The 22,094-nt window shown below is 43.3% G+C and overlaps 1 protein-coding gene across 8 annotated transcripts in view; it reads left to right on the forward strand.

Moving 5' to 3' along the window:
* The first annotated feature begins 5,350 nt into the window (after positions 1–5,350).
* RBBP6 (RB binding protein 6, ubiquitin ligase) overlaps positions 5,351–22,094 on the forward strand; it is a 28,372-nt gene continuing 11,628 nt past the window's right edge. For 4 of the 8 annotated variants that reach the window (XM_080354199.1, XM_080354205.1, XM_080354202.1 and 1 more), the window contains exons 1-7: positions 5,351–5,970; positions 11,838–11,937; positions 13,825–13,863; positions 14,524–14,560; positions 19,090–19,134; positions 21,416–21,504; positions 21,624–21,720. In XM_080354199.1, coding sequence (XP_080210325.1) covers positions 5,805–5,970; positions 11,838–11,937; positions 13,825–13,863; positions 14,524–14,560; positions 19,090–19,134; positions 21,416–21,504; positions 21,624–21,720 — 573 coding nt within the window. In that variant the 5' untranslated portion in view covers positions 5,351–5,804. The remainder of the gene's footprint in view (positions 5,971–11,837; positions 11,938–13,824; positions 13,864–14,523; positions 14,561–19,089; positions 19,135–21,415; positions 21,505–21,623; positions 21,721–22,094) is intronic. The other 4 variants (XM_080354200.1, XM_080354206.1, XM_080354201.1 and 1 more) reach the window with 3 other exon arrangements.

Below are 22,094 nucleotides of genomic sequence, written 5' to 3' on the forward strand. Positions count from 1 at the left end.
CACGCAGGGACAGGTGGGTTTACCTGCAGGGTCATGTCACACCAGCAGCAGCTCAGGGGTGCCAGTAGCCCCCAAGCCCACAGAGAGCCCTGGTTCCGGCAGCATTGGCTCCACAAGGTGACACAAGTGCTGGTGTGACAAGCAACCCTGCAGCATGTCCTGGACCTCACCTCACATGTATTTATTCCCTTTTTTGTAATGTAAGCACAGAGGGAAGAGTACCTGCATAGAAAGAGCTGGATGAAGCCGTTATCTTGAAGGGATTAACGGCTGCTGGTGACTCAGAACAACGATGACTCAAAGACAGGCAGCATCTAAGGCATAAAGTCAACCACCACGGTCCCATCATCAGCCAATTCCACAAACTCAGCAGCGTCTCCTGAGTGATTAGCACAACTGCGCAGGGAGTTTGCAGAGGAAAAGCGCTCCATTTTGGCTCTCCATCTTCTGAAACTAGGCATCTGTATCTTGCGATAGCTGCCGTGCAGAGCCAGCCGGGCATGGCCGGGGCTGGGGAACGAGCACTTGGGAGGATACAGAGCAGGAGCCTTTGATCCTTCTAATTAACTCTGATTCAAATGTATTACAAAGCTAAGAATTAGAAGGGAAGCTGAGGCTGCTTTGATGTGCGTGGGTGGATGTGGTCAAGAGGCTGCACAGAGCAGAGATGAGGGGAGGCAGGAAAGGCTTGAGGCAAGGCCTGGGGAGCAGAAGGGGCTCATCAGCACCTATGGGGACAGACCTGTGGGGGCTTCCGCTGCAGAGCCCGGGGAGAGTGCAGGTGGCATGGGGGAGCACAGTGGCAGCTGCCGAGTTTGCCGGCGTGGCCCACGGTGTTTGTTCGGTTACTGCAGCACCGCCACGGATGCTTCACATCGACAGGACTCTGCGCTCCCCTGAACGGGGCACGTGTGTGGGGCTGCACTGTGCACAAACCGCTATTGATTTTGCTACCTGATGTGACTGTGTGTTCACAAGGGGGTGTTCCTGCCCTTCCTGAAGGGACTAACCACCCATAACAGGCACCAGCACTTTTCTCAGCAGCAATGGCTACAGCGGGGGACGGGGGCTGCAAGATTTCCCCCCGGGGCACTTGCAGCCCCGCCGCCCCGGGACCTGCGCTCGGTGCGATCGCAGTTTGGGGCGGGACACGCAGACAGAAATCCCGCGGGTCACCTCGGAGCGAACTCCCGTCCGGAGCCGGGGGGTTCGGCAGCTTCGTGGGTGCTTAGTCCCCGGGCCCCCGGCACCTCGAGCCCTCAATCCACGAACCCCGAGCCCCAGCACCCCCATACCCTCAATCCCGGCACCCCGAGCCCGGCGGTCCCAGCCCCGGCGCTGCCGCCCGTCCCCATCCCGGTGCTCAAGGGACCTCTAGCGGCAGCGAGGACCGGGCGGCCCGCGGTGAGCTGGTCCCTGTGCTGGGGGGCAGCACCACATCTGTGGGGAGAGTTAAGTCCCTCGTTAATCTTGGGAAATAACGTGGCATCGTGAAAAAGACCAGAAATGGTCCTGTGAAATCAATCTGCTGTTTAGTGTCTTGGGATCTCTAGGTCCTTCTCCTTTGCCTGTTAATTATTTAATCTCCCTTTCACTTTACAAACTGCAGAACAGTTCTTCACAGATATCCATAATATTTATTAGCATTTAAAAGAATAAATAGAACCTTAGTTGAGCCCCTGGGCCCATTTGTCCCAGGCAGTGCCAGCCCAGATGCCGCATGTCAGCAGAGCACAGGGAGGTGATGCTGGGGGATGCTGAGACACCCCCGAACGCTGGCAGCCCGACACCATGCTCCATGCAGGACCATCACTCCCCTTACAAATGGGGCTGGTGGGGCAGCCCTGACCATTCCGAACCCTTCAGGTGGATCCTAATCTTTAACAGGTTGTCCTGGAACTGTGATGGATTTTTTAATGAAAAAGTGGGTTGGACAGTTTATGGGAGGGCAGGTGGATACTGGTGGGTGAGAAAGCTCCAAGGAGCTTTAACAAAACCCGTTCCCACATCTGGGTAACCAGTTTGAACTCAGACAAGCAGCTAATGGCCAAGGTGGAAAATCCACTGGGCAGATGTGGGGGAAAAGGAGTTTGCAGTCTTTCTCCAGTTCCCAGGCATGGGTACAAATGTCATAGCCAAGCTCCTTCTTCACTCTCCCAGCAGAAGCGTCAGTGATTCAATTAGGGGTGTTGGCAGGGCACAAAATAAGATAATTCTGCTTCTTCATCCCATAGTTATTCTGTATTGTTCTGAGAATAACTGGAGGATTCACAGGTCCTCAGCTGGGCTATCAGGCCAGCACATTCCACATGTATTCGCCAGGCAGAGCCCAGACCACCATTTTTCAGTCTTGAATCAGAACAATGGCACAGGATGTTTATTAAAAACAAGAGGATATGTTCTGATTAGCTTTGGTCTGTTTCTGCCAAAGTTCCTTCTAGTTACAGTGGCAAAGATAAGGAAGAGCCTGGATTTCTTTCTCGACTGATACTATTGTCTTAGGAAAGAAATCATTTGCATGACATTCCTCTTGTCTAATTAGATGCCTTCTTTTACCACCCTCTAGGCTCCAAGTTTTGAGAGTTGTGCTCAAAATGTAATAACTTATCAGTGGTAATAAGTTGATGTGCTGTGGTGGTGAGACACGTTTGGACGTGTCTGTGGTGCACACACATGGAGCGTGGAGCAGCTGAGAGAGCAGGAGCAGGCAAGAGGCAGAGCTTGGGGTGTGGGGTTGGTCTGGGGTTTTTTAAAGTGTATTAATGACACTGTCATTGTTAATTAAAGCTTAGCTCTAACCAGTGCGTGCCCACAGCAGCCGTGCTACCTGGGGAGCTGGGCGGATGACACCAAGCTTCAGCAATGTGACCTGAGGAGCAATGTGAATATTCCAGCAGAACTGGAGCCAGGCTCTCCGGTCACTCCAGCAGCAGAGTCTTTGCTCCTGACAAAACAAAATTAAGCAGGAAATGCAAATACAAACCTTCTCCCATGCCAACCTGCTTATTTGCATGTCCTGTTCCAAGAGACTTGCTTGTGTGGCGTGGAAGCTATCAGAAATCATTTGTTCGTCCTAGTTTTGAGGGGGTTTTATGTTTGTTTCTTTTGTATGGTTCAGTTGCACAGCAGGTGCTGTGCAGACACGCAGGACTGATCCTGTCTTGGCCACCGGTCCAAGCCCTGCCGTATTTCAGAATCAAAGCAGCACACACAGCTGTGCTCAGCAAACGGTGCTCAGTACAGCACGGCAGAACTGTACTAGATGAGCTGCTTCTAAATCACTCAAGTGCTAAATGAGATGAAGTTCCCTATACAGCTCCTAATAATCCATGATGGTAAAACACTGGAACTGCATTTAAATAGTTACTCTTTTTAAACTAATGTGTGTGTATGACCTAAAATAGTGACAACAAAACTTGGGTAACTTACATTTTAGGTTGTTTTTCAGAACTTAGAGAACAATTTACTGTTGAATGTATTTGAAAGTGAAAGAGCTAAAATTACAGAACTAACTTAAAGCTGCAAAAATAGTCTTGATGTCAACAGGTGTGCAGAGAACACGAAGCATGGATGATGGTCTCCTGAATGACTTTCAGAACATAACCCAGGTCCCTCTGAAAGCCACAGGGTGTTTCCTTGCCTCCCTAGGAGGGTCCAAATTTGTTTTTTGAAGTTATAAATGTGGGTTATTGAGAGTACAGTGCTGCAACAGCAAGTTCATTGCTATGACGTGAGCATTTCTGTTGAGTGTAGTAAACATCACTTAACAGCTGTGTCAAACCTTCTTTATTACATAAGATGAATCACAGGATGGTTTGGGTCGTCTCGTCCAAGCCCCACCATGGGCAGGGACATCACCAGGTCAGGCCGTTTGGGCTGAAATGCTGGAGAAGCAGCCCAGCAGGTTGGGCTGGGCTCAGGAGCAGGATTAAGCCTGGGCAGGGCGGGAATGGGCGGGAGGCATCAAGCCATCAGCAACCTCCCATACGCTACCACTTGGTGTAAAACAAGGGAATCTGGGGATGCTGATGTGCTCTAATTATTGAGAACTAAACCAAAGACAATCTGCTCCCCCCAGAATCTGCGTCATTTGGAGATTCCGTGTGCCTGACAGTCCCCTTGTTCATGCAGTTCCTTTTTCCCCTGGGGTGGATGAAGCCCCTAAAAGTTTCCTGTAGGGTTCAGATATCAGAAGTTTCCTAGCCTAAATTTTTAGACAAGAAGTGTGTTTTTGAAGCCTGGTAGTCTTTGCTATTTTTACTTGTCTTTGAATTGATTTGTTCGAGACAGAATTGCACCAGCTGATGTTTGAAAGGTTTTCTCTGCAAAGACCTACAGCCAGAGGATTAGAAAATACATGTTTTTATAGTGAAAGATTGTACTTTGTAAGTTCGAACAAATGGGTTGGACATGCATTCAGTACATAAATTTAAAGACTCAGGGGTTTAATCACGACATTAATAAAAATATTAAATCCACAAGAAAGTGACTAATATTAATTGTATAATTAATTTTTCTGCAGTATGTTAGAGGGCAAATAACTGGTAAACAGAAAATAAGGATTCATACAGAAACATGTCATGTGTAAATTACTTGATCTTGTAAAAAACGTAGGTGCCTGGAAAGTAAAGTGTGCATCATAGATTTGTGGAAATAACAAACAGCTCCTTTACCAAAAAGCAATAATCTGCATAATAAAACATTAATAGATAAGTTGCAGTCATTGACTGCTTAATTAAAACTATAAAATGATAATGATTTTTCTGTCCTCATGTGGTTTATTTTGCTGTTTACACACAGCATTTAATGCCCTCATTCCTGTTCAAGTTCTGTTCCCTGTTCTAATTAATTTTTTCTCATTTCTAGTCCAGACTAACCGTCCTTCCCTTGGCGAAGAGAACGTGTCTGGCCCCTGAGAGCCGCCCTGCCCGTTGGACATGGGTGGATTAGGGGGGACGTTCAGCTGTGTCAGCAGCACCCCTGCCTGAGAATCCCATCAGTTATGCTCTCGTGGGGTATCTTGAGATGCAGACACCACGATATATATCACAGTATTTTTTCCTGGCATTTTTGTCATCGTGAGTTCCAACAAGCTCCCAGTGTCTGTCCTGCGCTGCTGCAGGTGACAGCCTGGAGGGGACAGCGGGGACCGCAGCAGCCTGGGGGGTGACGGGCCCGTGCGGTGACGCCGCAGGTCCCGGCTCTCCTCTAGGGGGCGCTCGGACCCAGAGGGCGGGGCCGCCGCACCCACGTGACGCGAGCCTTTTGTCATGATGTGGTGGGTCACGCGGGGGGGCGTGGCTTGCCGGTGCGCCTGCGCGGGAGGCACTGGCGGCGGCCCGTGCGGTTGGCGGCCGGGAAACCCCTCGGCGCAGCGCAGGGGCAGGGCCGGCCCAGCCGCCATAGCGAGCGCTCGGGCCTGGTAGCGCTGCGGGCGGGAGAGGGCGCGGAGGCCGAGCCGGGGCCGCGGGGGCCTCTCCCCGTCGTCCGCCCGGGCTGCGAGGGGGAGCCAGGAGGGCGCAGCCGCGGCCCAGCTCGATCGTTGAGGGCCGGAGCCGTTGCGGAGGCCGGGGCCTCGCAGCGCCGCCGCGATGGAGTCCTGAGGCCTCCGCCAGCCGAGTCTGCCTGAGGCCGCGGGGCCTGGCCATGGCGGAGGGCCGCGGCCTCTGAGCGCCGCCGGCTCACCCGAGCTCAGCCCGCGCCGCTTACCCCGTCCTCTCGGTGGGCCCTTCCCGCGCCTCCGCGGGCCCTGACCGGCGCGGAGCCCGCGGTGCCGCCGGCGCGGAGCAGGCCCGGCCCCGACCATGTCGTGCGTCCATTACAAGTTCTCGTCCAAGCTGAACTATGATACGGTCACCTTCGACGGGCTGCACATCTCCCTGTGCGACCTCAAGCGCCAGATCATGGGCCGCGAGAAGCTGAAGGCGGCTGACTGCGACCTGCAGATCACCAACGCCCAGACCAAAGAAGGTGCGTGGGGCGGCGGGCGCGGGGCCCGGGGCCGCTCCGGGCGGCCTGTGCGCTGGGGCCGGCCCCGCGGAGCGTGAGTCAGCCCGGGGACCGGCCCGGCGGGGAGCGGGGGGGAGCGGGGGCGCGATTGGGGCATGATCGGTGCTGGGGCCCCCCAGAGCAGTTCTTCTATAGCTGCTGTTCAGTCGGCTCCTTCCGGATCGGTGTGTTGGACGCGGAGAAGAATACGTGGTTGATATGCGACATGTGCTTGCAAAAGTGTGGTGTTCCTGGAATAATTCTGTGTGAAATGATGAAGAAATATGAGAGGTTATCGCAACGACAAGAAATTTGTCAGATTTCTTTGAAATCTGGTGGCTGGAAGTGATAGAAATAAAAACAGTGGCTCATTTGAAGAAAGTGGGTTTTTTGTGACTTTTTTTTGTTTTCAACTTCTTTTACTCCACTTCATTGGAAAACTGTTTTTGTGCCTATTGCAGAATCACTCACTAGCAGCGGTTTGGATCAAGAGTGTATCTGAGAGTTCGAATTTATACAGACCCTTTAAAGCCATCTCACCCTTGAGCATTCTCTGTTTTGAAATTATACTTTGGAGTTTCTTGTTAATATAATTTCTTTTCTACACAAAAGCCATTGTCATTTAGATGCTGTTGAGCATCATTTCATCATTAATTTCCAACCTTTTTTTTTTGTTCTTGGTGGTTTGTGTTAACCGTATCAAGGCAATACTGAGGTTTTGCGGCAGAACGTTTATGGTGAATTTATGTAAGAAATGTTCTTAGAGAAGTAATAAATTATTATAAATCTATAAATGGTGTTTGATTCTCAGAGATTATAATGGTTCAATATTACTTGGTATTTTGGTTTGGTCATCTGTCATCTTGATAGGTTTGAATGCGATTAAAGACTTTGCGATGTGACTTTCCAGAAATAAAAAGAATTATAAAGTGTCTTCATTCTTTAAACATTTTTCCTGTGATTCTGTGATGCTCTTACAATAGCCTTTTCTTCAAAGTCTGTGCTAGTGGGTTTTTTCCTTTTCCTGTTTCATATATTAAACACAATAGTAAGTACTCTGTAGTAACTGTAACTTCAGCCCTGGCCTTTAAAGTGGTTGGACTGAAAGCTTGCTGTTTATGTTCAGATATTTAACCAATGTTCTGCAGAATATTTGTCAAAAAAACTTACCAGCACTATGATGGGAGTCTTGGGGATGCCATTAGATTGCACAACATTCGTAGGTACATTTCAGAAGTCTTGAATTTTTCTAGTAGTAGTGGCTAAAATGATCAAAAACTTCTGGAAAATGTTTAATTTGCTGCGAGGGTTTTGCTGCAGAAGCATCTCTGAGTTTTGTCTTCAGTTGCTTGTTTAAGTTCAGGTTCCCAAATGGCAGCGGGCTGGGTGGCTGGGGCTGATGGCCCTGCTGGGATTGCGGGGTCTGTGTCAAACTGGCTGAGAACCAGAGTGTTGAGTGGGTTCAGAAACCAGTGGAGCCCAATTAGTATCACTCAAAGGAAAATGTTTTCAAATAGGCCAAACTTCAGGATTCTGTTGGAGCAGATGAGGAACAAAAAGTGAAGTGTTTAGAAAAAATTCTGATTATAAATATGTTACCCCATAAAGTGTTACTGTAATACACACAATACAAGCTCTACAGAGTGTGTTGCATTGTTTTTCTACCTAATCATAATCCAGTGAAGAAAAAGTATCTGCTTCTCTAGGTCATGTTAAATGTGGTGTTAGCTAAAGGTGAAGGTAAAGAAATGTCTTTCATGCTTTAAAGAGCATCACACTTGTTTGACGGTGACCTACCTACTGGTAGGTGGGTTGTGTTGCACTTGGACCTTTGTAAAATGAGTAGAAAATTTCAAATTATGTATTAGCGACACAGGTGCTTACTGAAGTTTTAACAGGAGTGTTTTTCATGTGGAAATGTGAAAATCCCCCAGTGGTGTTCAGAGCAAAGCTAGAGAAGATGTTTCAGTGCAATACATAATATGCCAAATTTTTGGTTTATGCACATAACCATAAATTTCACTTTTTATTAATCAGATGTAGATCCTAAAACTCATCTTCAAAAGATAAAGGAAAAAAACTAGACCAGGATATTCTGCCTGAGTGGGATGTTTGGAGTTCTTACACATGGCCATAAAGTTTTAGTTTTTTATAACTTAGCCTGTGCAGGAATCCTGACTGAATGTGAAAATGAACTTGGAAAAGAGCAAAGTGAAGCTTGGGTGGCCTTCTTGTTCAGAGCTTTCTGAGTACTGGTGCTTCTCCTAATGGAAATCTGGTAATAGAAGCAATGCTAATATAAATTCAAATAAGCAGGATTTTAAGTATCATTGTAACATGATGGACTCTTCTTAAAATGCTGGGAAGGCAAAATGGATGGTTGGGACCTGAGCTAAAAAGTGGGGGGTGTCCTCTTCAATGCTTACTGTAGAGGCATGTCCTGTAAAGGCAGAATTCCCTTCAAAAAGCCTGAACTCAAGAATGAAGCATTTACACTTGCCTCCTTTTTAATTCGATCTGAATTTCTTACCTGTCTTTTATAATAGATGTTCTGACAATATTGTGGAAGAACTGCAGACTCCAGAACTCAGGTTTCTTGAGCTCTCTTTCCTGCCCTGTAACATTCTGACTCAAAATACTTGGAGAATGTGCTATTCTGCTTCTCAGGCAAAATAAAAAAGAAAAATATTAAACCAAGAATGGGACTCTGAGCTGAGAGGAAGAATATTGCTCTTCTAAGACTGTCTCTTGAACTTAGAACTTGTTTGAGTTCAGTTTGGCAGCATGTGCTTGTCAGTGTCAGTAGTGCCATGATGTGGTATCTTCAAACTCATGAGAACTCGGACTGAAATCATTTGGCTTCCCGGCTGATGTCTGTCTACTGGAATGTCTTCAAGACTCTGCAAACTTAACCTTCTAGAGAAGGCATTTAAGCAAGTTTTAAAGCTTGCCCGTCACTGTGCCATGTTGTACTCAGTGCCAGTCTGGGGGGTTACTTTGGTTACACCTAAGAGCGTAATTAATTCCTGAGCTGCTGTGCAGCATTGTTCTGTAGAGCTTTCAGAAAGGGCACGGGGTTCATGTTTCCTTGGTAGAGTAGAGGGTAATCCATGTACCCGTTAAAACCCATGATGTGGATCCCATGCACCGGCTGTCCCCAGCAGGCTGGGGACCTCTCATGGTGCTGCCAGCTGGGTTGGTGGCCATTGGCCAGGTGCTCGGGGCAGACTCCGTTTGGTTTGTTACTGCGTTATCTCCAGCATTGCTGTTGCGGTCCCAGTCATGCTGAAGTGGCAAGCAGTGCCAGTAAGACATTAAGACATCAGGTGGTCTGTGTAATCCGATTAATCATTGAAAGTATGTTAGATTTTATTGACTCATACTTTCAAAGCAGTATAGGTGCTCTTTTGGAGCACAGTACTATGTAATAATAATGCAAATGAAAGTTCTGTGAACCATTTGGCCTACTGAACTAGCTAATTCAAGAAACGATGACGTGCTAGTCGGAGGTGAGATCATTGATACCTATTTTGGTGTAAGCTGAAAATGCAGAAATAGCCCAGTCCACGAAGGGGTTTTGAGGCAATGCTTTCAGTGCCAGCTGCAGAGATGGGTTGTCACAGTGTGCAGGTGCTGTTGATTAGAACAGCGTTACATCACATAATGAGGAGAGCATCTTTTAAAGCACTAGGGAGAAAATGTGTTTTTGGGAGTTCCCTGTTTTCTGGGAGAGGCAGCCTGGCATGTTAGTTGTCTTCTCCATCTACTCTGCAAAGCTTCCCCCAGTAGCATAATAGCTGGCTAGCAAGGCATCTAAGCCTAAGAAAGGCTTTTCTTTGCAGTTTCACATACAAGCTTGCCTTCTGATGAGCTTTTTGTGTTACCTGGGTGAAAATACTTCTCTAGATGCTCAGATGCTTTTGCAGTGCTGTCAGACTCAAAGTGGTGGGTTAAAGTAGGCTATCAAGTAAAGTAGGAACTTTTTTCAGTAACTCGATTATAGCATCCGTGTGACTCAAATTATTAAAACTAGCAGAGTTTCAGAATTACAGATTAATTTCAAAATGGGATTTTTAACTTGTGCATGAAGTGCAAAGCAGTATAAACTTCAGGGCACAACTTGAGCTGTTTACACTGTTTTGCAGGAAGAAGGTTGTGGACAGTAGTGCAATTGTTGATTTGAGATTTGAGTCAGTATGAGGCAGCAGGCAAAATAGCTATTTAACTTGTCTGCCTCCATGCATTGCTTGAAATTCTTTCCTTCGACTCTTTCAAGCATGTGATTTCTTGTAGAATAGCTAGCAAGTTTTAGACTATTGTATCTCTTTTGCTCTTGTCTTTAATAAAACATCCAAATCTTCCTTTGCTTTTGCAAGTTTTCTGTGTTAATTGAATCCTCATTTTTAATCACAGGCCAGATTGGCAGAAGCCCAGTAGCCACTTACTGGCCATCACTGGCAGCAAAACAAGTTTTGTGCTGTAAGGGAGTAGGAATCAAGGGTATTGTTACCTCCAGCTCTGTTGAACATTTCTCTTGAAGCTCTGCTTGGCCAGTGTGGAGCAGAATGTCACCGCTCCCTGCAGATGTGCAGCTGTACTGAGGTTCTTGCCCATAGAAATAATATCCTGAAACGTGGAGCATAAACAGTGAAATATTTCTATTTTGTCTCTGATCATGGGGCAAAACCACCCTGACAGAGCTTAACTAGATATAGAGTGTCTTTGGTTTTCAGACCATTGTTCTGATTTGGTCTGCAGGTTAAGGGCTTTTAATATTTAAAGCTATAGGCAGATTACAGGGACTGGCTGCTGCTACTGATTTAAAACATTGAGTCATATCCAGCTTGTGTAAGTACAAAATAAAAACGATTCTTGTGGAGTGATCTTTGCATTTTAAGCTTACTCAGTCCACGTGTCCCAGGTAGTTTTTTGCTGGGGCCTCATGAAAGAGTTCTGAGTTTTTTCCTCTTCAAAAACATGGGGTAAGCCAAAGCAAAGCGTGGGGAGCTTTAGGCACACACTAGTGTCCAAAGGCTTTTCAAGGCTGTCTTCAGAATTAGTTTTGCTGGAGTCTCTCTGCTCTGCGAAAAGTGAATCAAAAGAATTCATGTCGCTTTGGTTAATTTGAACTAGGTGATTAGCTTAAGAGGGGAGATACCATTCCAGTTTGAGCCAGTTCTGCCATACTTGTGAAAGCAAGCTCAAAATCCCCAAACATGTCATCCAAATTCTAGCACTGCCGGTTTCGTTCCCATTTAAGTCTTAAGCACTGAGCAGCTGCAGCGTGGTTGCTGGTGGATGGACCTCCATGTGAGGGAGGTGGCTGGGTCTCCGTGTTTGGTCACTCCTGAGCACCAGCAGCACAGCTGGAGCATTTTGGGGGTAACAGCTTTGAAAGCTGTGGTGCAGTTCTGGTGCTTTAGCCAAGTGCCTATTGTGTTGCAGGACAAGCCAGTCGGACTTTAGGAGCTGGTTTATGCAGGTGAGACTTCGCTGTGCGGTGTTTTTCTTCAAAAGGTTTGCAGCCTAAGAGAAGCACAAGCATCTTAAGCTAGATCAGGAACAAACCTTGTGCATTAGCAGACTCTCCTTTAGTGACCTTTGGGACCACTTTGCTATTGGTATTCATGGTATTAGAAAGAAAAAAAATGCTGCTTGCATTTGATTATCAAACCTGAAGATTTCTTGGAACGTACTACTGGTGTGTTCAGACTATAAAAGCGTGATGTTACATATAACATTATGCTTTTATATCTGCAAAGGGGCTCTCTGAAGTGCTATCTAATTACATGTAAATATATATTCTTATGAATTGACTGGGTTTTTTTCTATATTTATGTTGTTTTCAGAATACACAGATGATAGTGCCCTGATTCCTAAGAACTCCTCAGTAATTGTTAGAAGAATCCCTATCGGAGGAGTTAAAGCTACGAGCAAAACATACGTTATGTAAGTACCCATAAAGCTTTGCATTCTTTGTGAGGGGTTGCAGTGTGTTCACTTTTTTCTCGATACTACTTTACAGAGGCCTTCAGATTGTATCTTTCTTGTTAAAGCTGCTGTCAGGTTTTGTTGTAATGGGGTAGATTTTAATGTGTCTGTTCCAAAGCAGACTCACATTTGAGGCCTGCTGGGACATGGGCTTCCAATTCCCACAGTGGTAACTTTTTAGGTGATTCTTTTGAGTTTGTTCTTGGGGTTGATTTTTCTGACACCAAATCTGTAGATCCAGTTTCCTCTAGATGGAGGGATTCCTCATTGTATAGTAGAGACAGCTATGCATTGTAGTGTAATCTTATAATTTGTTCCCATCTCAGAAGAGTCAAATTCTCAGTGTTTAACCATTCCTTGTGTTTGGAGGTGGGGAGGCAGGATATGGCAGATATTCTTATGCCCCAAATCCCGGGGTTTTGCATACAAGTTGTGGAGGAAAGACCAAGGGTTGCCAGTTGGCAAGCCGTGCAAAGAAATTCCATTCTTAAGTAATTCCTTTCGTTTCCTAAAGACAATATCCTTTTCAGACAAGAGAAAAAGAACAATATCCTTAAGTATCCTTGCCTTTTGTGCAATTAAGATGAAGGAATAATTAATCCTTTCTGAACTCGAAACTTAAGTAATCACATTACCAAATGTTACTAGTAATCTTTGGTTTTACCCTAAGCTATTATCTGTTCTCTGGGTTTTAATTCTGTATTCCTAAGATTTATGGAGGACAGAGAATCAGCTGTATTGATTAAAATTACAGATATTCAAATGCAGTCCCAGCTATGGGATTATTGCTGTTAGTTGTGTATTAATGCAGTTCATTTCTGTATCAGCTACACTGGCCTTGTTTGAATGGTCATGTTTTCCAGCCTTCTTAGCTATGCCTCTCCACCACAATTAGTAGATATTATTAGCCTGTGGTTTTGCCATGTCTTTCTTTTGTTGGTTCTCAATAAAGTAGACCAAGTTAATGTGTGTCTCAAACAAACAGTACAGCAGCATCCTGGTACCCATGAGGCATTTGCAAGCAGGAAAAACCTGAATTTCTGTGGTTCTGCATGTACACTTAGAGCATGTTACTGCAGTAGTGGTTGCAGTGCTTTCAGGCACTGCCTCATGAATGTGGATGCCCAGTGTTGTGCCTGTAAACATGGCCTTGTTTGGGGGTTAATTTAAGTTTATATGCTTAGTGCTGTCTTATCATGCATCCTCCGTTCCTGGTTGGATGGCACCCTCTCCTGGTGGTGTGATGCTGCCCTAAAATGAGCATAGATGCTGCTGGCATCAAAGATCAGATAAATACCTGCATGTGGGGATAAGGAAAGAATGGCACTGCTGTTCTAGCATTACAAATTACCCAGGCAGATGAGCTCCCTGTTCCTTCATCTGGAAATATTGCAGAAGCAACTGGTAGAGTGGTTCATGTTTGAGGATTATGAACGTGTGCTTCAAAAACTTGTTACTCACCTTGCAGCATGTTCTCCCTAGTAGATGGCTGAAGAAACCGTTGTGAGCCAATTTAAAGTATCTCCCTGTAGCTGAGAAGGTCCGTGGCTGTCACTGCAGCCCGGGGTGTTCTGGAATCCTGAGCCTTTCTGTCCTAGAGAAATTCCTCAGCAGCCTTTGACTTGCCTCTGCTCATGGGAGCTTTGGATGATGTGTGCATTGTTTGTTGACTGTACCGATGGTTGCATGTCTGATTCATGATGAGTAGCATGCAGATACAGACTGATGAGTATGTGGAACCTCAGCAAGTTTTCAAATGTAATAAATATTTCCTAAAATACTGTAGCATTTTCAAGATTATCTTGAAGCAAATTCTGGCAATTAAGACCTTTTCTTTTGTCACAGGACTCCTAAATCGCACAAAATCCTAGAAACTGCTTTCAGGTGACATTTCTACTCCTATTTTTAGTCAATATAGCGTATGTAACACATTCAGTATTTTGGCACTTTGATGGCTCACTATAGTAGATACCTGAACACGGTGCTTGGGCTTCCACAGAAAAACACTGTTCTCAAGGCTGTGCTGCTGACACTTTTATTATTCCTTTGTCAGTTGACTGATGTTTCTACACTTAGTAAAAGTGCACCTCAGAGTGTCTGGACCATCTCTGTTCTTTCTTGGAAATACAAGTACTGTATCTGGTACTGTTTGCAATCCTAGGGATACACAGTTGGCTAAAGCTGCCTTCATATTCAGGTGACTGATTATTTAAGAACACAAAACTGTAGTACAGACTTAATAGTTTTGATGCTTACATAGCAGAGACAAAATACCTGACAGCTTCCTCTGGCACTGGTGTGTTCTAGATCTGTCAGTCTTGGAGTAATTTGTGACAGAGTAGAACTGTGGTTTTGGGGTTGTTTTAGTTGCACTGTTTATGTATATACATACACAAATGTTTATGTAGACAAATACATTTCCATATTCACTAAACTATGAGAGCATAATGTTGTGATGTTTGGGTTTTATAATGTTATCACTGCTTTATGTTGGGTACAAGTGCTTTTTTTAAAAATTCTTACCATTTTTATTTCTTCTTCTAGAAGTCGAACTGAGCCAGTGAGTGGGACATCAAAAGCAGTATGTAAAAACACAATCTCACACTTTTTTCTACACACTGCACTTAATTCTAAACAATGTAGCCTTTTATTAATTTTTCAAACATTAACTTAATATATATTTCCAGTAAAACATAGTCAATGTTGTGAATACAATGTATTTGATTCAACATAGTAAAAATCTGAGTAATGCCATTGTTCGCAGAGTTCTAATGTGAATATTGGTATTTGTGCCTAGTAATGCATTGTATTTCATATTGATATCCCAGAGTATTTCCTGTATGACTCTGTGTTGTACAGATAATGTACGATCGTTTTGAGATCATGTAGGTTTGAGGTTTGCACAGTTGAACATGGTGCCATGTTCTGCATCTGTCTGTCTATAGCTAGTAACATGTATGTTTGTATAGGTTGTTGTGTGCTTTTTGTTTCTTGCAATAAAAATTGTTTGGAGTGTATTTTTTGCCATTTTCACATTGTATCACTTAGCTTTTGGTTTTAAATACTTTTTTTGCCTAATGGTTTTTGAAAATGTAATCAAAAACCACTGAGAAACCATTAGTGTTAAACTTGGTGCTGTTTCTTACCTTTGACTTCGGGGTTCAAACAAATACCAAACCAACATATCCCACATGTTTTGAGGACAGTTCTATGCAGCTACATGATTCCTTTTCATGTCCTTAAATACTTGGGTATCTGTTCCTAAAACTGTATAATTGAAGTGATATTGTTTGGGCCCCTCCGAGTACATCAATGTCTTTAATAGATTGCCGTGAATTTCAATATTGTTGCTACACAAAGTGGTATTCTAAAGTTCTGCATTTGATCTTTCCACTTTATCTAATGAAGCAGTTTAGTTTAATAGTTTGTCTGCAAATGAAAATATCTAAAACCCAGTGTACGTATTTTGGCACAAGGTTAGAGCCTGGTGCGCTTGTGAGTAAAATCCCTGCCGTTTTTCTGAACTTCTGCCACAGTACATTTTTGGATGTGGGTGTTGTCAGAGTTGGCTGCTGCTTTCATTCCCCAAAGGCTGAGCCTTTCTTTAGTATACCACCACTTGCCTTTTACATTTGGAAAAGGGGCAGCATTTTTCTTCAGGTTTGAAAACACTGTCGTTCTGCTGGTAGAACATAAATAAGTAACACGGATATACTTGGCTGGTAATGGTCTAGATCTTGATTTGCCACTTGGGTTGAATAATATGTGTAATGATGCGTTTCAAAATAGTCCTTATAGTATAAAAATTACTATTTGGTGGTTTTTATTTTTCATCTTTATTTTAATGGCTTTTTCTTCACTAGAATGGTGTGAGGCATTACACTAACCCTGGATCATTGGATCTGATCACTTTATAAGCTGTTAGGATAACTAATCTAGAAATTCCTGAACTCTGGGCTGTGTTCTGTGAAGAATGCAGCCTCTGGTTCTCATGAAATGCTGTACAATCAACTTAAAATTGAAAACCTTTCGTGTGTAGGTCTAAAAACACTAAGTCTAAATCTACATCAGTAATTCTATCGCTGATTGATTCAAATTCCTTTTTGGACGTGAATGCCTCTCATTGTGAGTTTGAGTTAGTTTAACTGGCCCAGTGACCCTAGTAGTTAATGTAATGCATTTATGTAAACCACGTTTACAGTATTTGATCTAATTCAGATGGGTTTTTATTTCTTGAAAACAGTTATTTTTCTTTTTGTTTACTAGCATGTGTATCAACACAAATCACATGTTCATAAATAAAGTTAACATTCTTTTAGCCTTGTGTGTTCCCTGGCATGTCTGTATTACATTTCTAAGTAGCATCTGACCATGAGATAACATAGATGGCTCAAAAAAAGTAGAAAAAAAAGGAAAATCCTGGTGTGGGAGGGAAGGCTTAGTGTTAGTTAGGACTAGTTAAAGTAGAGGAGCATTCCCTGGTTGCTCTGCCTGTGGCACCACAGCGGGTGGCAGTGCCTCCTGGTTCTGGAGACACCGTGAGCTTTGTTTGAAACTAACTCAGGGCCTGGGCTGAAGTGTGGGGGTTTTGTTGTATTTTAAATACGCACATTTCTGTATGTATTTCAAAGCAGGGCCTGCATCTTAGCGTGGTAGGAACAAATCACAGGAAAGCTTGCCAGTTGTTGAGCAGTCAAGCAGAAGAATTAAAATTAGTTAACATGTTTTTAAGCATACACAAAATCTTACACTTGGAATATTTCTCCATTGTCTTGCTCTTATGTTAGCTGTCCTCCTACGCTTGGAAATGTGTGCTGCTGTCACTACAGCCAAGTCAAGGGAGAGGGTCTTGTCTTGTGTGGTGGTTTGGTACCTGCAGGGTCTCGAGTTGGGATTTGTCTGTAGAGGCTGCACAAACACAGTTGTGCCCATTGTTGTAGCAGTGTCAAGCACAACCATGATCCTTCCAGGCTGAAATTGTAGTTTAGCCAGGCTAGTGGGTTTTGGGAAACCACTGGTATTTAATCGTAGCATTCCAGCAGTGACATGAGTCTTTTCCTCCTATTTTCTGTCCTCTTTCCCACTTGCTTTATGTCCATTTCTATTTGGGTTTTTTTTGCATAAAATTGGAGTTAATAGATGGATTCTCCATTCTGCTTTGGGGTGGGAAGCGTTTGGTTTTTTCAGTTCTGTAGTATGTTCTGAGGGTTGTGTACAAGTTTCATGGAGATGTTGTTTCTACTTAACTGATGGGAGAGACTGGCAAGGAAATACTTCAGAAGAAATTTAAATGAAAGAAAAGACACAAGCATGCAGGATCATTGGAAGATTGCCGTTGGGCAAACGTACTAAATAGGTCATTAATTATCTATTTGCTGTTTTTGATAAATTTAGAAAGGAGTGCTATCACCTCCTTGAAGAAATTAGACTTGCCTGGAGGCTATAAAATAGCTGCTTCCTAGAAAAATACAAGAGCTAATTACTAGTTTATTAGCTGTTATGTTTCTCTTACTGGTCAGTACTAGACTCCAGTAGGGAGCTTTCCTAATTTCTTGTTTGCTTCTGAAAAACATAAATAAAATGTAAAATGAGAGTGGTTGTGCTTGCCATGAGAGAACATGGGCCTGTGTTTCCCCATGTGAAACAGAGTAGCATATGGAGCAGGAATCTTCAAAATACCTATCTGGCTTCCTTTTGAACAGAGCTAGGAACAAAATCTGAAAAGAACAGAAGTTGAATCTGCTGGTAAGACCTGCAACTGGACTGTCTGTCTTTCCAGACCTGGCTGTTCCTCTCCAAAGACACATTTTCTAGAAGTTTTTAGTTAGTAATGCAGTATGATTGGATGTGCTTTCCCAGACATAGAGAAGGAATGATTAATTGGAGTGAAGAATCATCTTCCATGTGTACATAGTTTTTCCCCAGAGTCTGCTAAAACTACTCCCTTGAGTTTGTTCCCTGCATTAGATAAGAAAGGACAACAACTTTTTCCACTGAAGGGTTTTAATCTCTTCTCATCAACTCAGTGACCTCTTGAGGAGAGCTGTTCAGTTTACAGGGGGAAATTTGGTTCTACATTTTTGAGCAACTTCAGGCATAAGCGGCATGATTCAGATGTCTTTCTGGTAATGTTTTGCTTGTGTAAACCTAACTGCTGCTTGTGGCAGAATATAATTCAGTGTACTGGAAAAGGAACAAGCTAAGTTACCCATTTCCTTGGGGCAGTTCCTGGTACTGCAGCCGGTTCCTGGGCTGCCTGGGGCTGGTTCCCCGCGCTGTCGCGAGGCAGCTGGTGGGAGAGTGTGCTCATGATGGGGAAAAAACGGCAGGGCTGTCTTCTGAAGCCAGGTTTTCATCATCAGGAGCGTGCTTTACACTTTCTTGCTTTTGTTCATTTAGGACAGGGCTGCTGTCAAAAACTGATTTTGGTCTGATAGCAAAATATTAAATTCTTATGTTTCCCAAACTAATTGGATAGTGTGGCCTGGGATCTAATAAAATACAATAAATCAGTTTTCTCAATTCTACACAAAATGATGGGTTACTTTTATGGCTGGCTTAGACTGGTGTTTTATGGGGTATGGTGAGTTTGGCATTTTTAAACTCATTGGCAGGAGGGGCAGAGTTCATGTCTCAGGGCTGATAACGCCTGTGCTTTATTCGGACAGGCACATAGTGTGTTCACAAAGGCATAACCATTAACATGTATAAATGGTGAGATATCAACAGATTAATTTACAAAATACAGTGAAAATAAGTTTCCTGTAGTAATGCTTACTTCTCAAATTTTTAAAAATCCTTTGTAGCTGACAGTTGACAGCTTCCTTCCGCCTTTGACTTGTAAGCAGTTGGGAGCATTTGACAGGAGTTCTCGGAGATATTCAGGAGCAATAAGTTGATCTTTAGTGAGTTTGGATATTTCAGTTTCTCAGTAACACGGAGGCACTCTTGAGCTGTCAGAGGTTTGAATCTTGTTTTGAATAACTACAGAAATGCCTCTGTCAGTGCCACTCAGAGGATGTAGCGCAGACTTGCAGAGTACAGTAGAGGTTAACTGTTGCCATGTTTTGACTGTAGAACTTGAATATGTGTTTAATTTTTTGTGAACAGATTGATGACTCTTCTGCATCTATTTCTCTGGCCCAGCTTACTAAGGTATATATATATATATATTCTTGTCCAGTACTTAAAGTGTTTGCTTCGTATTTTTAAATTTATACTGTGATCTATAGCTGGATAATTGTTGTAATTTGAACAAAACTTCAATTTAATTTTTAATAATTTAAAGTATTTATTTTAACTTTAAAACCCGTGTATATTTTGACACTATCCTGTAAAGAGTAGTTCCCAGTTTGGGAAGATGGAAGGGGAGTACCTTATCAGCCTCAACATAATGTTGCAGTGTTACTCATCTTCAAGACACAAAGAAGAAGCACTTCAGAAGCTGTTTACCGTTTTTCATACGTTTCGTTAATTTTGCGTTGGAAACTAACACAATTTTTACAGAAGAATTTAATTGGCTGTAAGTTATGGACATTCCGGGGGGGGTTGCAACAGCCAAAGTAGAAGCATTTCTGTAACATGGACAATTGCATGGCTATTTTTGAATTTCTAGTCATTCTAGTGACAGATGCATTATTTGAATGCTGCACAATTTCACAAATTGTAGTATATATACAGTGGACAACACAATCTAATTTGTTTGAACGCAGACTGTGTAAATTGTGTAAATGTACCTAATTGTTTATAGGAATATACCAATGTGTATGTGTGGCATATTAGCAGATGTGACCTTCTGGAACTGTTGTAATGCCATGTTTTGCTCTGGAACTTGCATTTCTTGCTGCACGATGTGTAACTGTCTGGGAAGCACTAGTGAGTGCTCGGTGTGGCGAGGGCAGGGCCCCTGCACCCCCGCCAGGTCTCCTGGTCGTACGGGCTGGGCTTCATGGCCAGGAAACACAAATCTCCTCCCCCTGGTAACTTCTTCTCCTCTCACTGCACAAATTAAATCATGTACATTTGGCAAAAAAAGAAAAAAAAAAAAGAAAAGTTTGGAAGGTAGGCACCAAGAGAAATTGGGCTCCATTAATGCCATCCCTAAACGTGTCCTTGGTTCTGTAAACTTGTGAAGTTTTACTCCAAAATGTGAAAAACTGTCCAAGTGGTATTTCGGACAAATGCAGGAATGTGCCATAACGCAGCTCAAACCTGGTACTTGCTCTAAGCTCTTTAGTGCAGCCTGGCTCAGCACGGAGACAATTGTGTTAACCGTTTTCTGCTTTATTATTACTATGTATTAAATGCCATATTGGAATTTTGGTCTATTCCTACTAATGTTTTTGTGGTTTTCGGCTGTGTTTTGTAAACCGTTTGGGTTCAAACAAATTAGTCACCTATCTGTAAAGTTTTCTGTAAATGTTAATGCAAATGACTTCATAGCTGTCGATCTGGATTTTATTACTGTTGAGAAAAAACTGTGTATATGAAACAACCGTTTAATAAAACGTTGAAACTAGTTGGTTGCTTTTGTGAATGAATGCATCTAAAAGCAGGAACGAGTGGTTGATCGGAGTGGTAGGTGCTTGAGGTCCAGACCACTGCCAGTCACTGCCTTAGACCCTGCTTGTATCTGGACTAGTATGCAATAAAAACATTGGAACAAATGCTACTTTAAAAAAAATCAGCTGGCTTCAGTAATTTGAAGATCTAGTTCTGCATAAGGTATATATTACAGTTTGTGTGTTAAAAGGACGCAGTCAACAGGAAAAAAACCCCTGCAGGTGTTGCTCACTGTGGTGAATCAATCTGTAGCAATTAGTAGGGGAGGGCCCTGCAGTCTGGACTTGCCTGCAGCACCATGGCCACATTTCTGCTGAAAAGAGGGATTATAAATAGCTTGATTCCTTGTAATGCTTCTGTGTCAGAAGCTGAATTTCAGCAAGCAAAACCAACTTCCCCAGCTCTTAAGTTGTGTGTCCTTTTAACACTGCAAAATGTAAATACTGATACTTGCATACATCTTTCTCAATTAAATGTGCAGTGGATATCTTCTCTTTTGAATAGTCTGGAGCTTAAAAATACAATTTAAAAATCCTGGATAGTGTATTTTTTTCTACACATAGCTTCAGTCCACTTTGAAGAAAATTGGATTGGTTACACAAGTCTGTATGTAAGGTACAAACAGAGCCTAAGGTTTTGAGTGCCCAAGATGCTCCTTTCGAGTGGGTTACCAGGCACAGAAACATCATGTCATGGCGTAAGGACTCCCCAGAACATCTTCAGGACAAATGTGGTTTATCTAAGCAGCTGTTTTCATGCAGCCTCAGCTGGTGCTGTGCTGCTCTTTACAGGATTGGATGAGTGCTGTTGTCTTGGGCTGTGTGGGCTTAAACGTGTTTCTAATGCGTGTGTCAAACAATTACCTGTTGAACAGACCGCCAATCTGGCTGAAGCCAATGCTTCCGAGGAGGATAAAATAAAAGCTATGATGACACAATCTGGCCATGAATATGATCCAATCAAGTAAGTGTTGATAATGTCAAATCTGTTCTTTGAAGATTCTGAAAAGATTGTAGAGATGTTTGTTTTAGCAAGAGACATACATGCATACCTTCTTTTTCTTTTTTTCCAAAAACTTGTAGTTACATGAAGAAGCCTTTGGGCCCACCCCCACCGTCATACACCTGCTTTCGGTGCGGGAAGCCCGGCCACTACATAAAGAACTGCCCAACAAATGGGGTAAGATCGGGGAGACTTTTGGTGTCACTTAGTTTTCAGTTGTATTCGTTTGTTTTGCGTGTTTTTTACCCTGGCAGTAACTTAACAAATACATGAATACTCATATTAAAAATTGTTCCTCTTGGGGTGAAATACAACGACTGTATCGTGGTGTTGCAAAGACCTTCAAATTAATTGATATTTTCATATATTTCAGTATTATTGGAAATGTTTCTCTTTTTTAAGCTTTTCTGTGACAGCTCAGTTTTAGTATCTTGTATAGAAAGGTTATATTTCTGTTGAGCTCACCCCACCTATTGAATATTTGCATGTTTTAATTCCATGAGTGTCTGGTTGAGTACTGGTCTTACCATGAGATATGTCTGCATTTCTTT

This window comes from Nesoenas mayeri (genome assembly GCF_963082525.1).
Source record: "Nesoenas mayeri genome assembly, chromosome: 15".
Lineage (NCBI taxonomy): Eukaryota > Metazoa > Chordata > Aves > Columbiformes > Columbidae > Nesoenas > Nesoenas mayeri.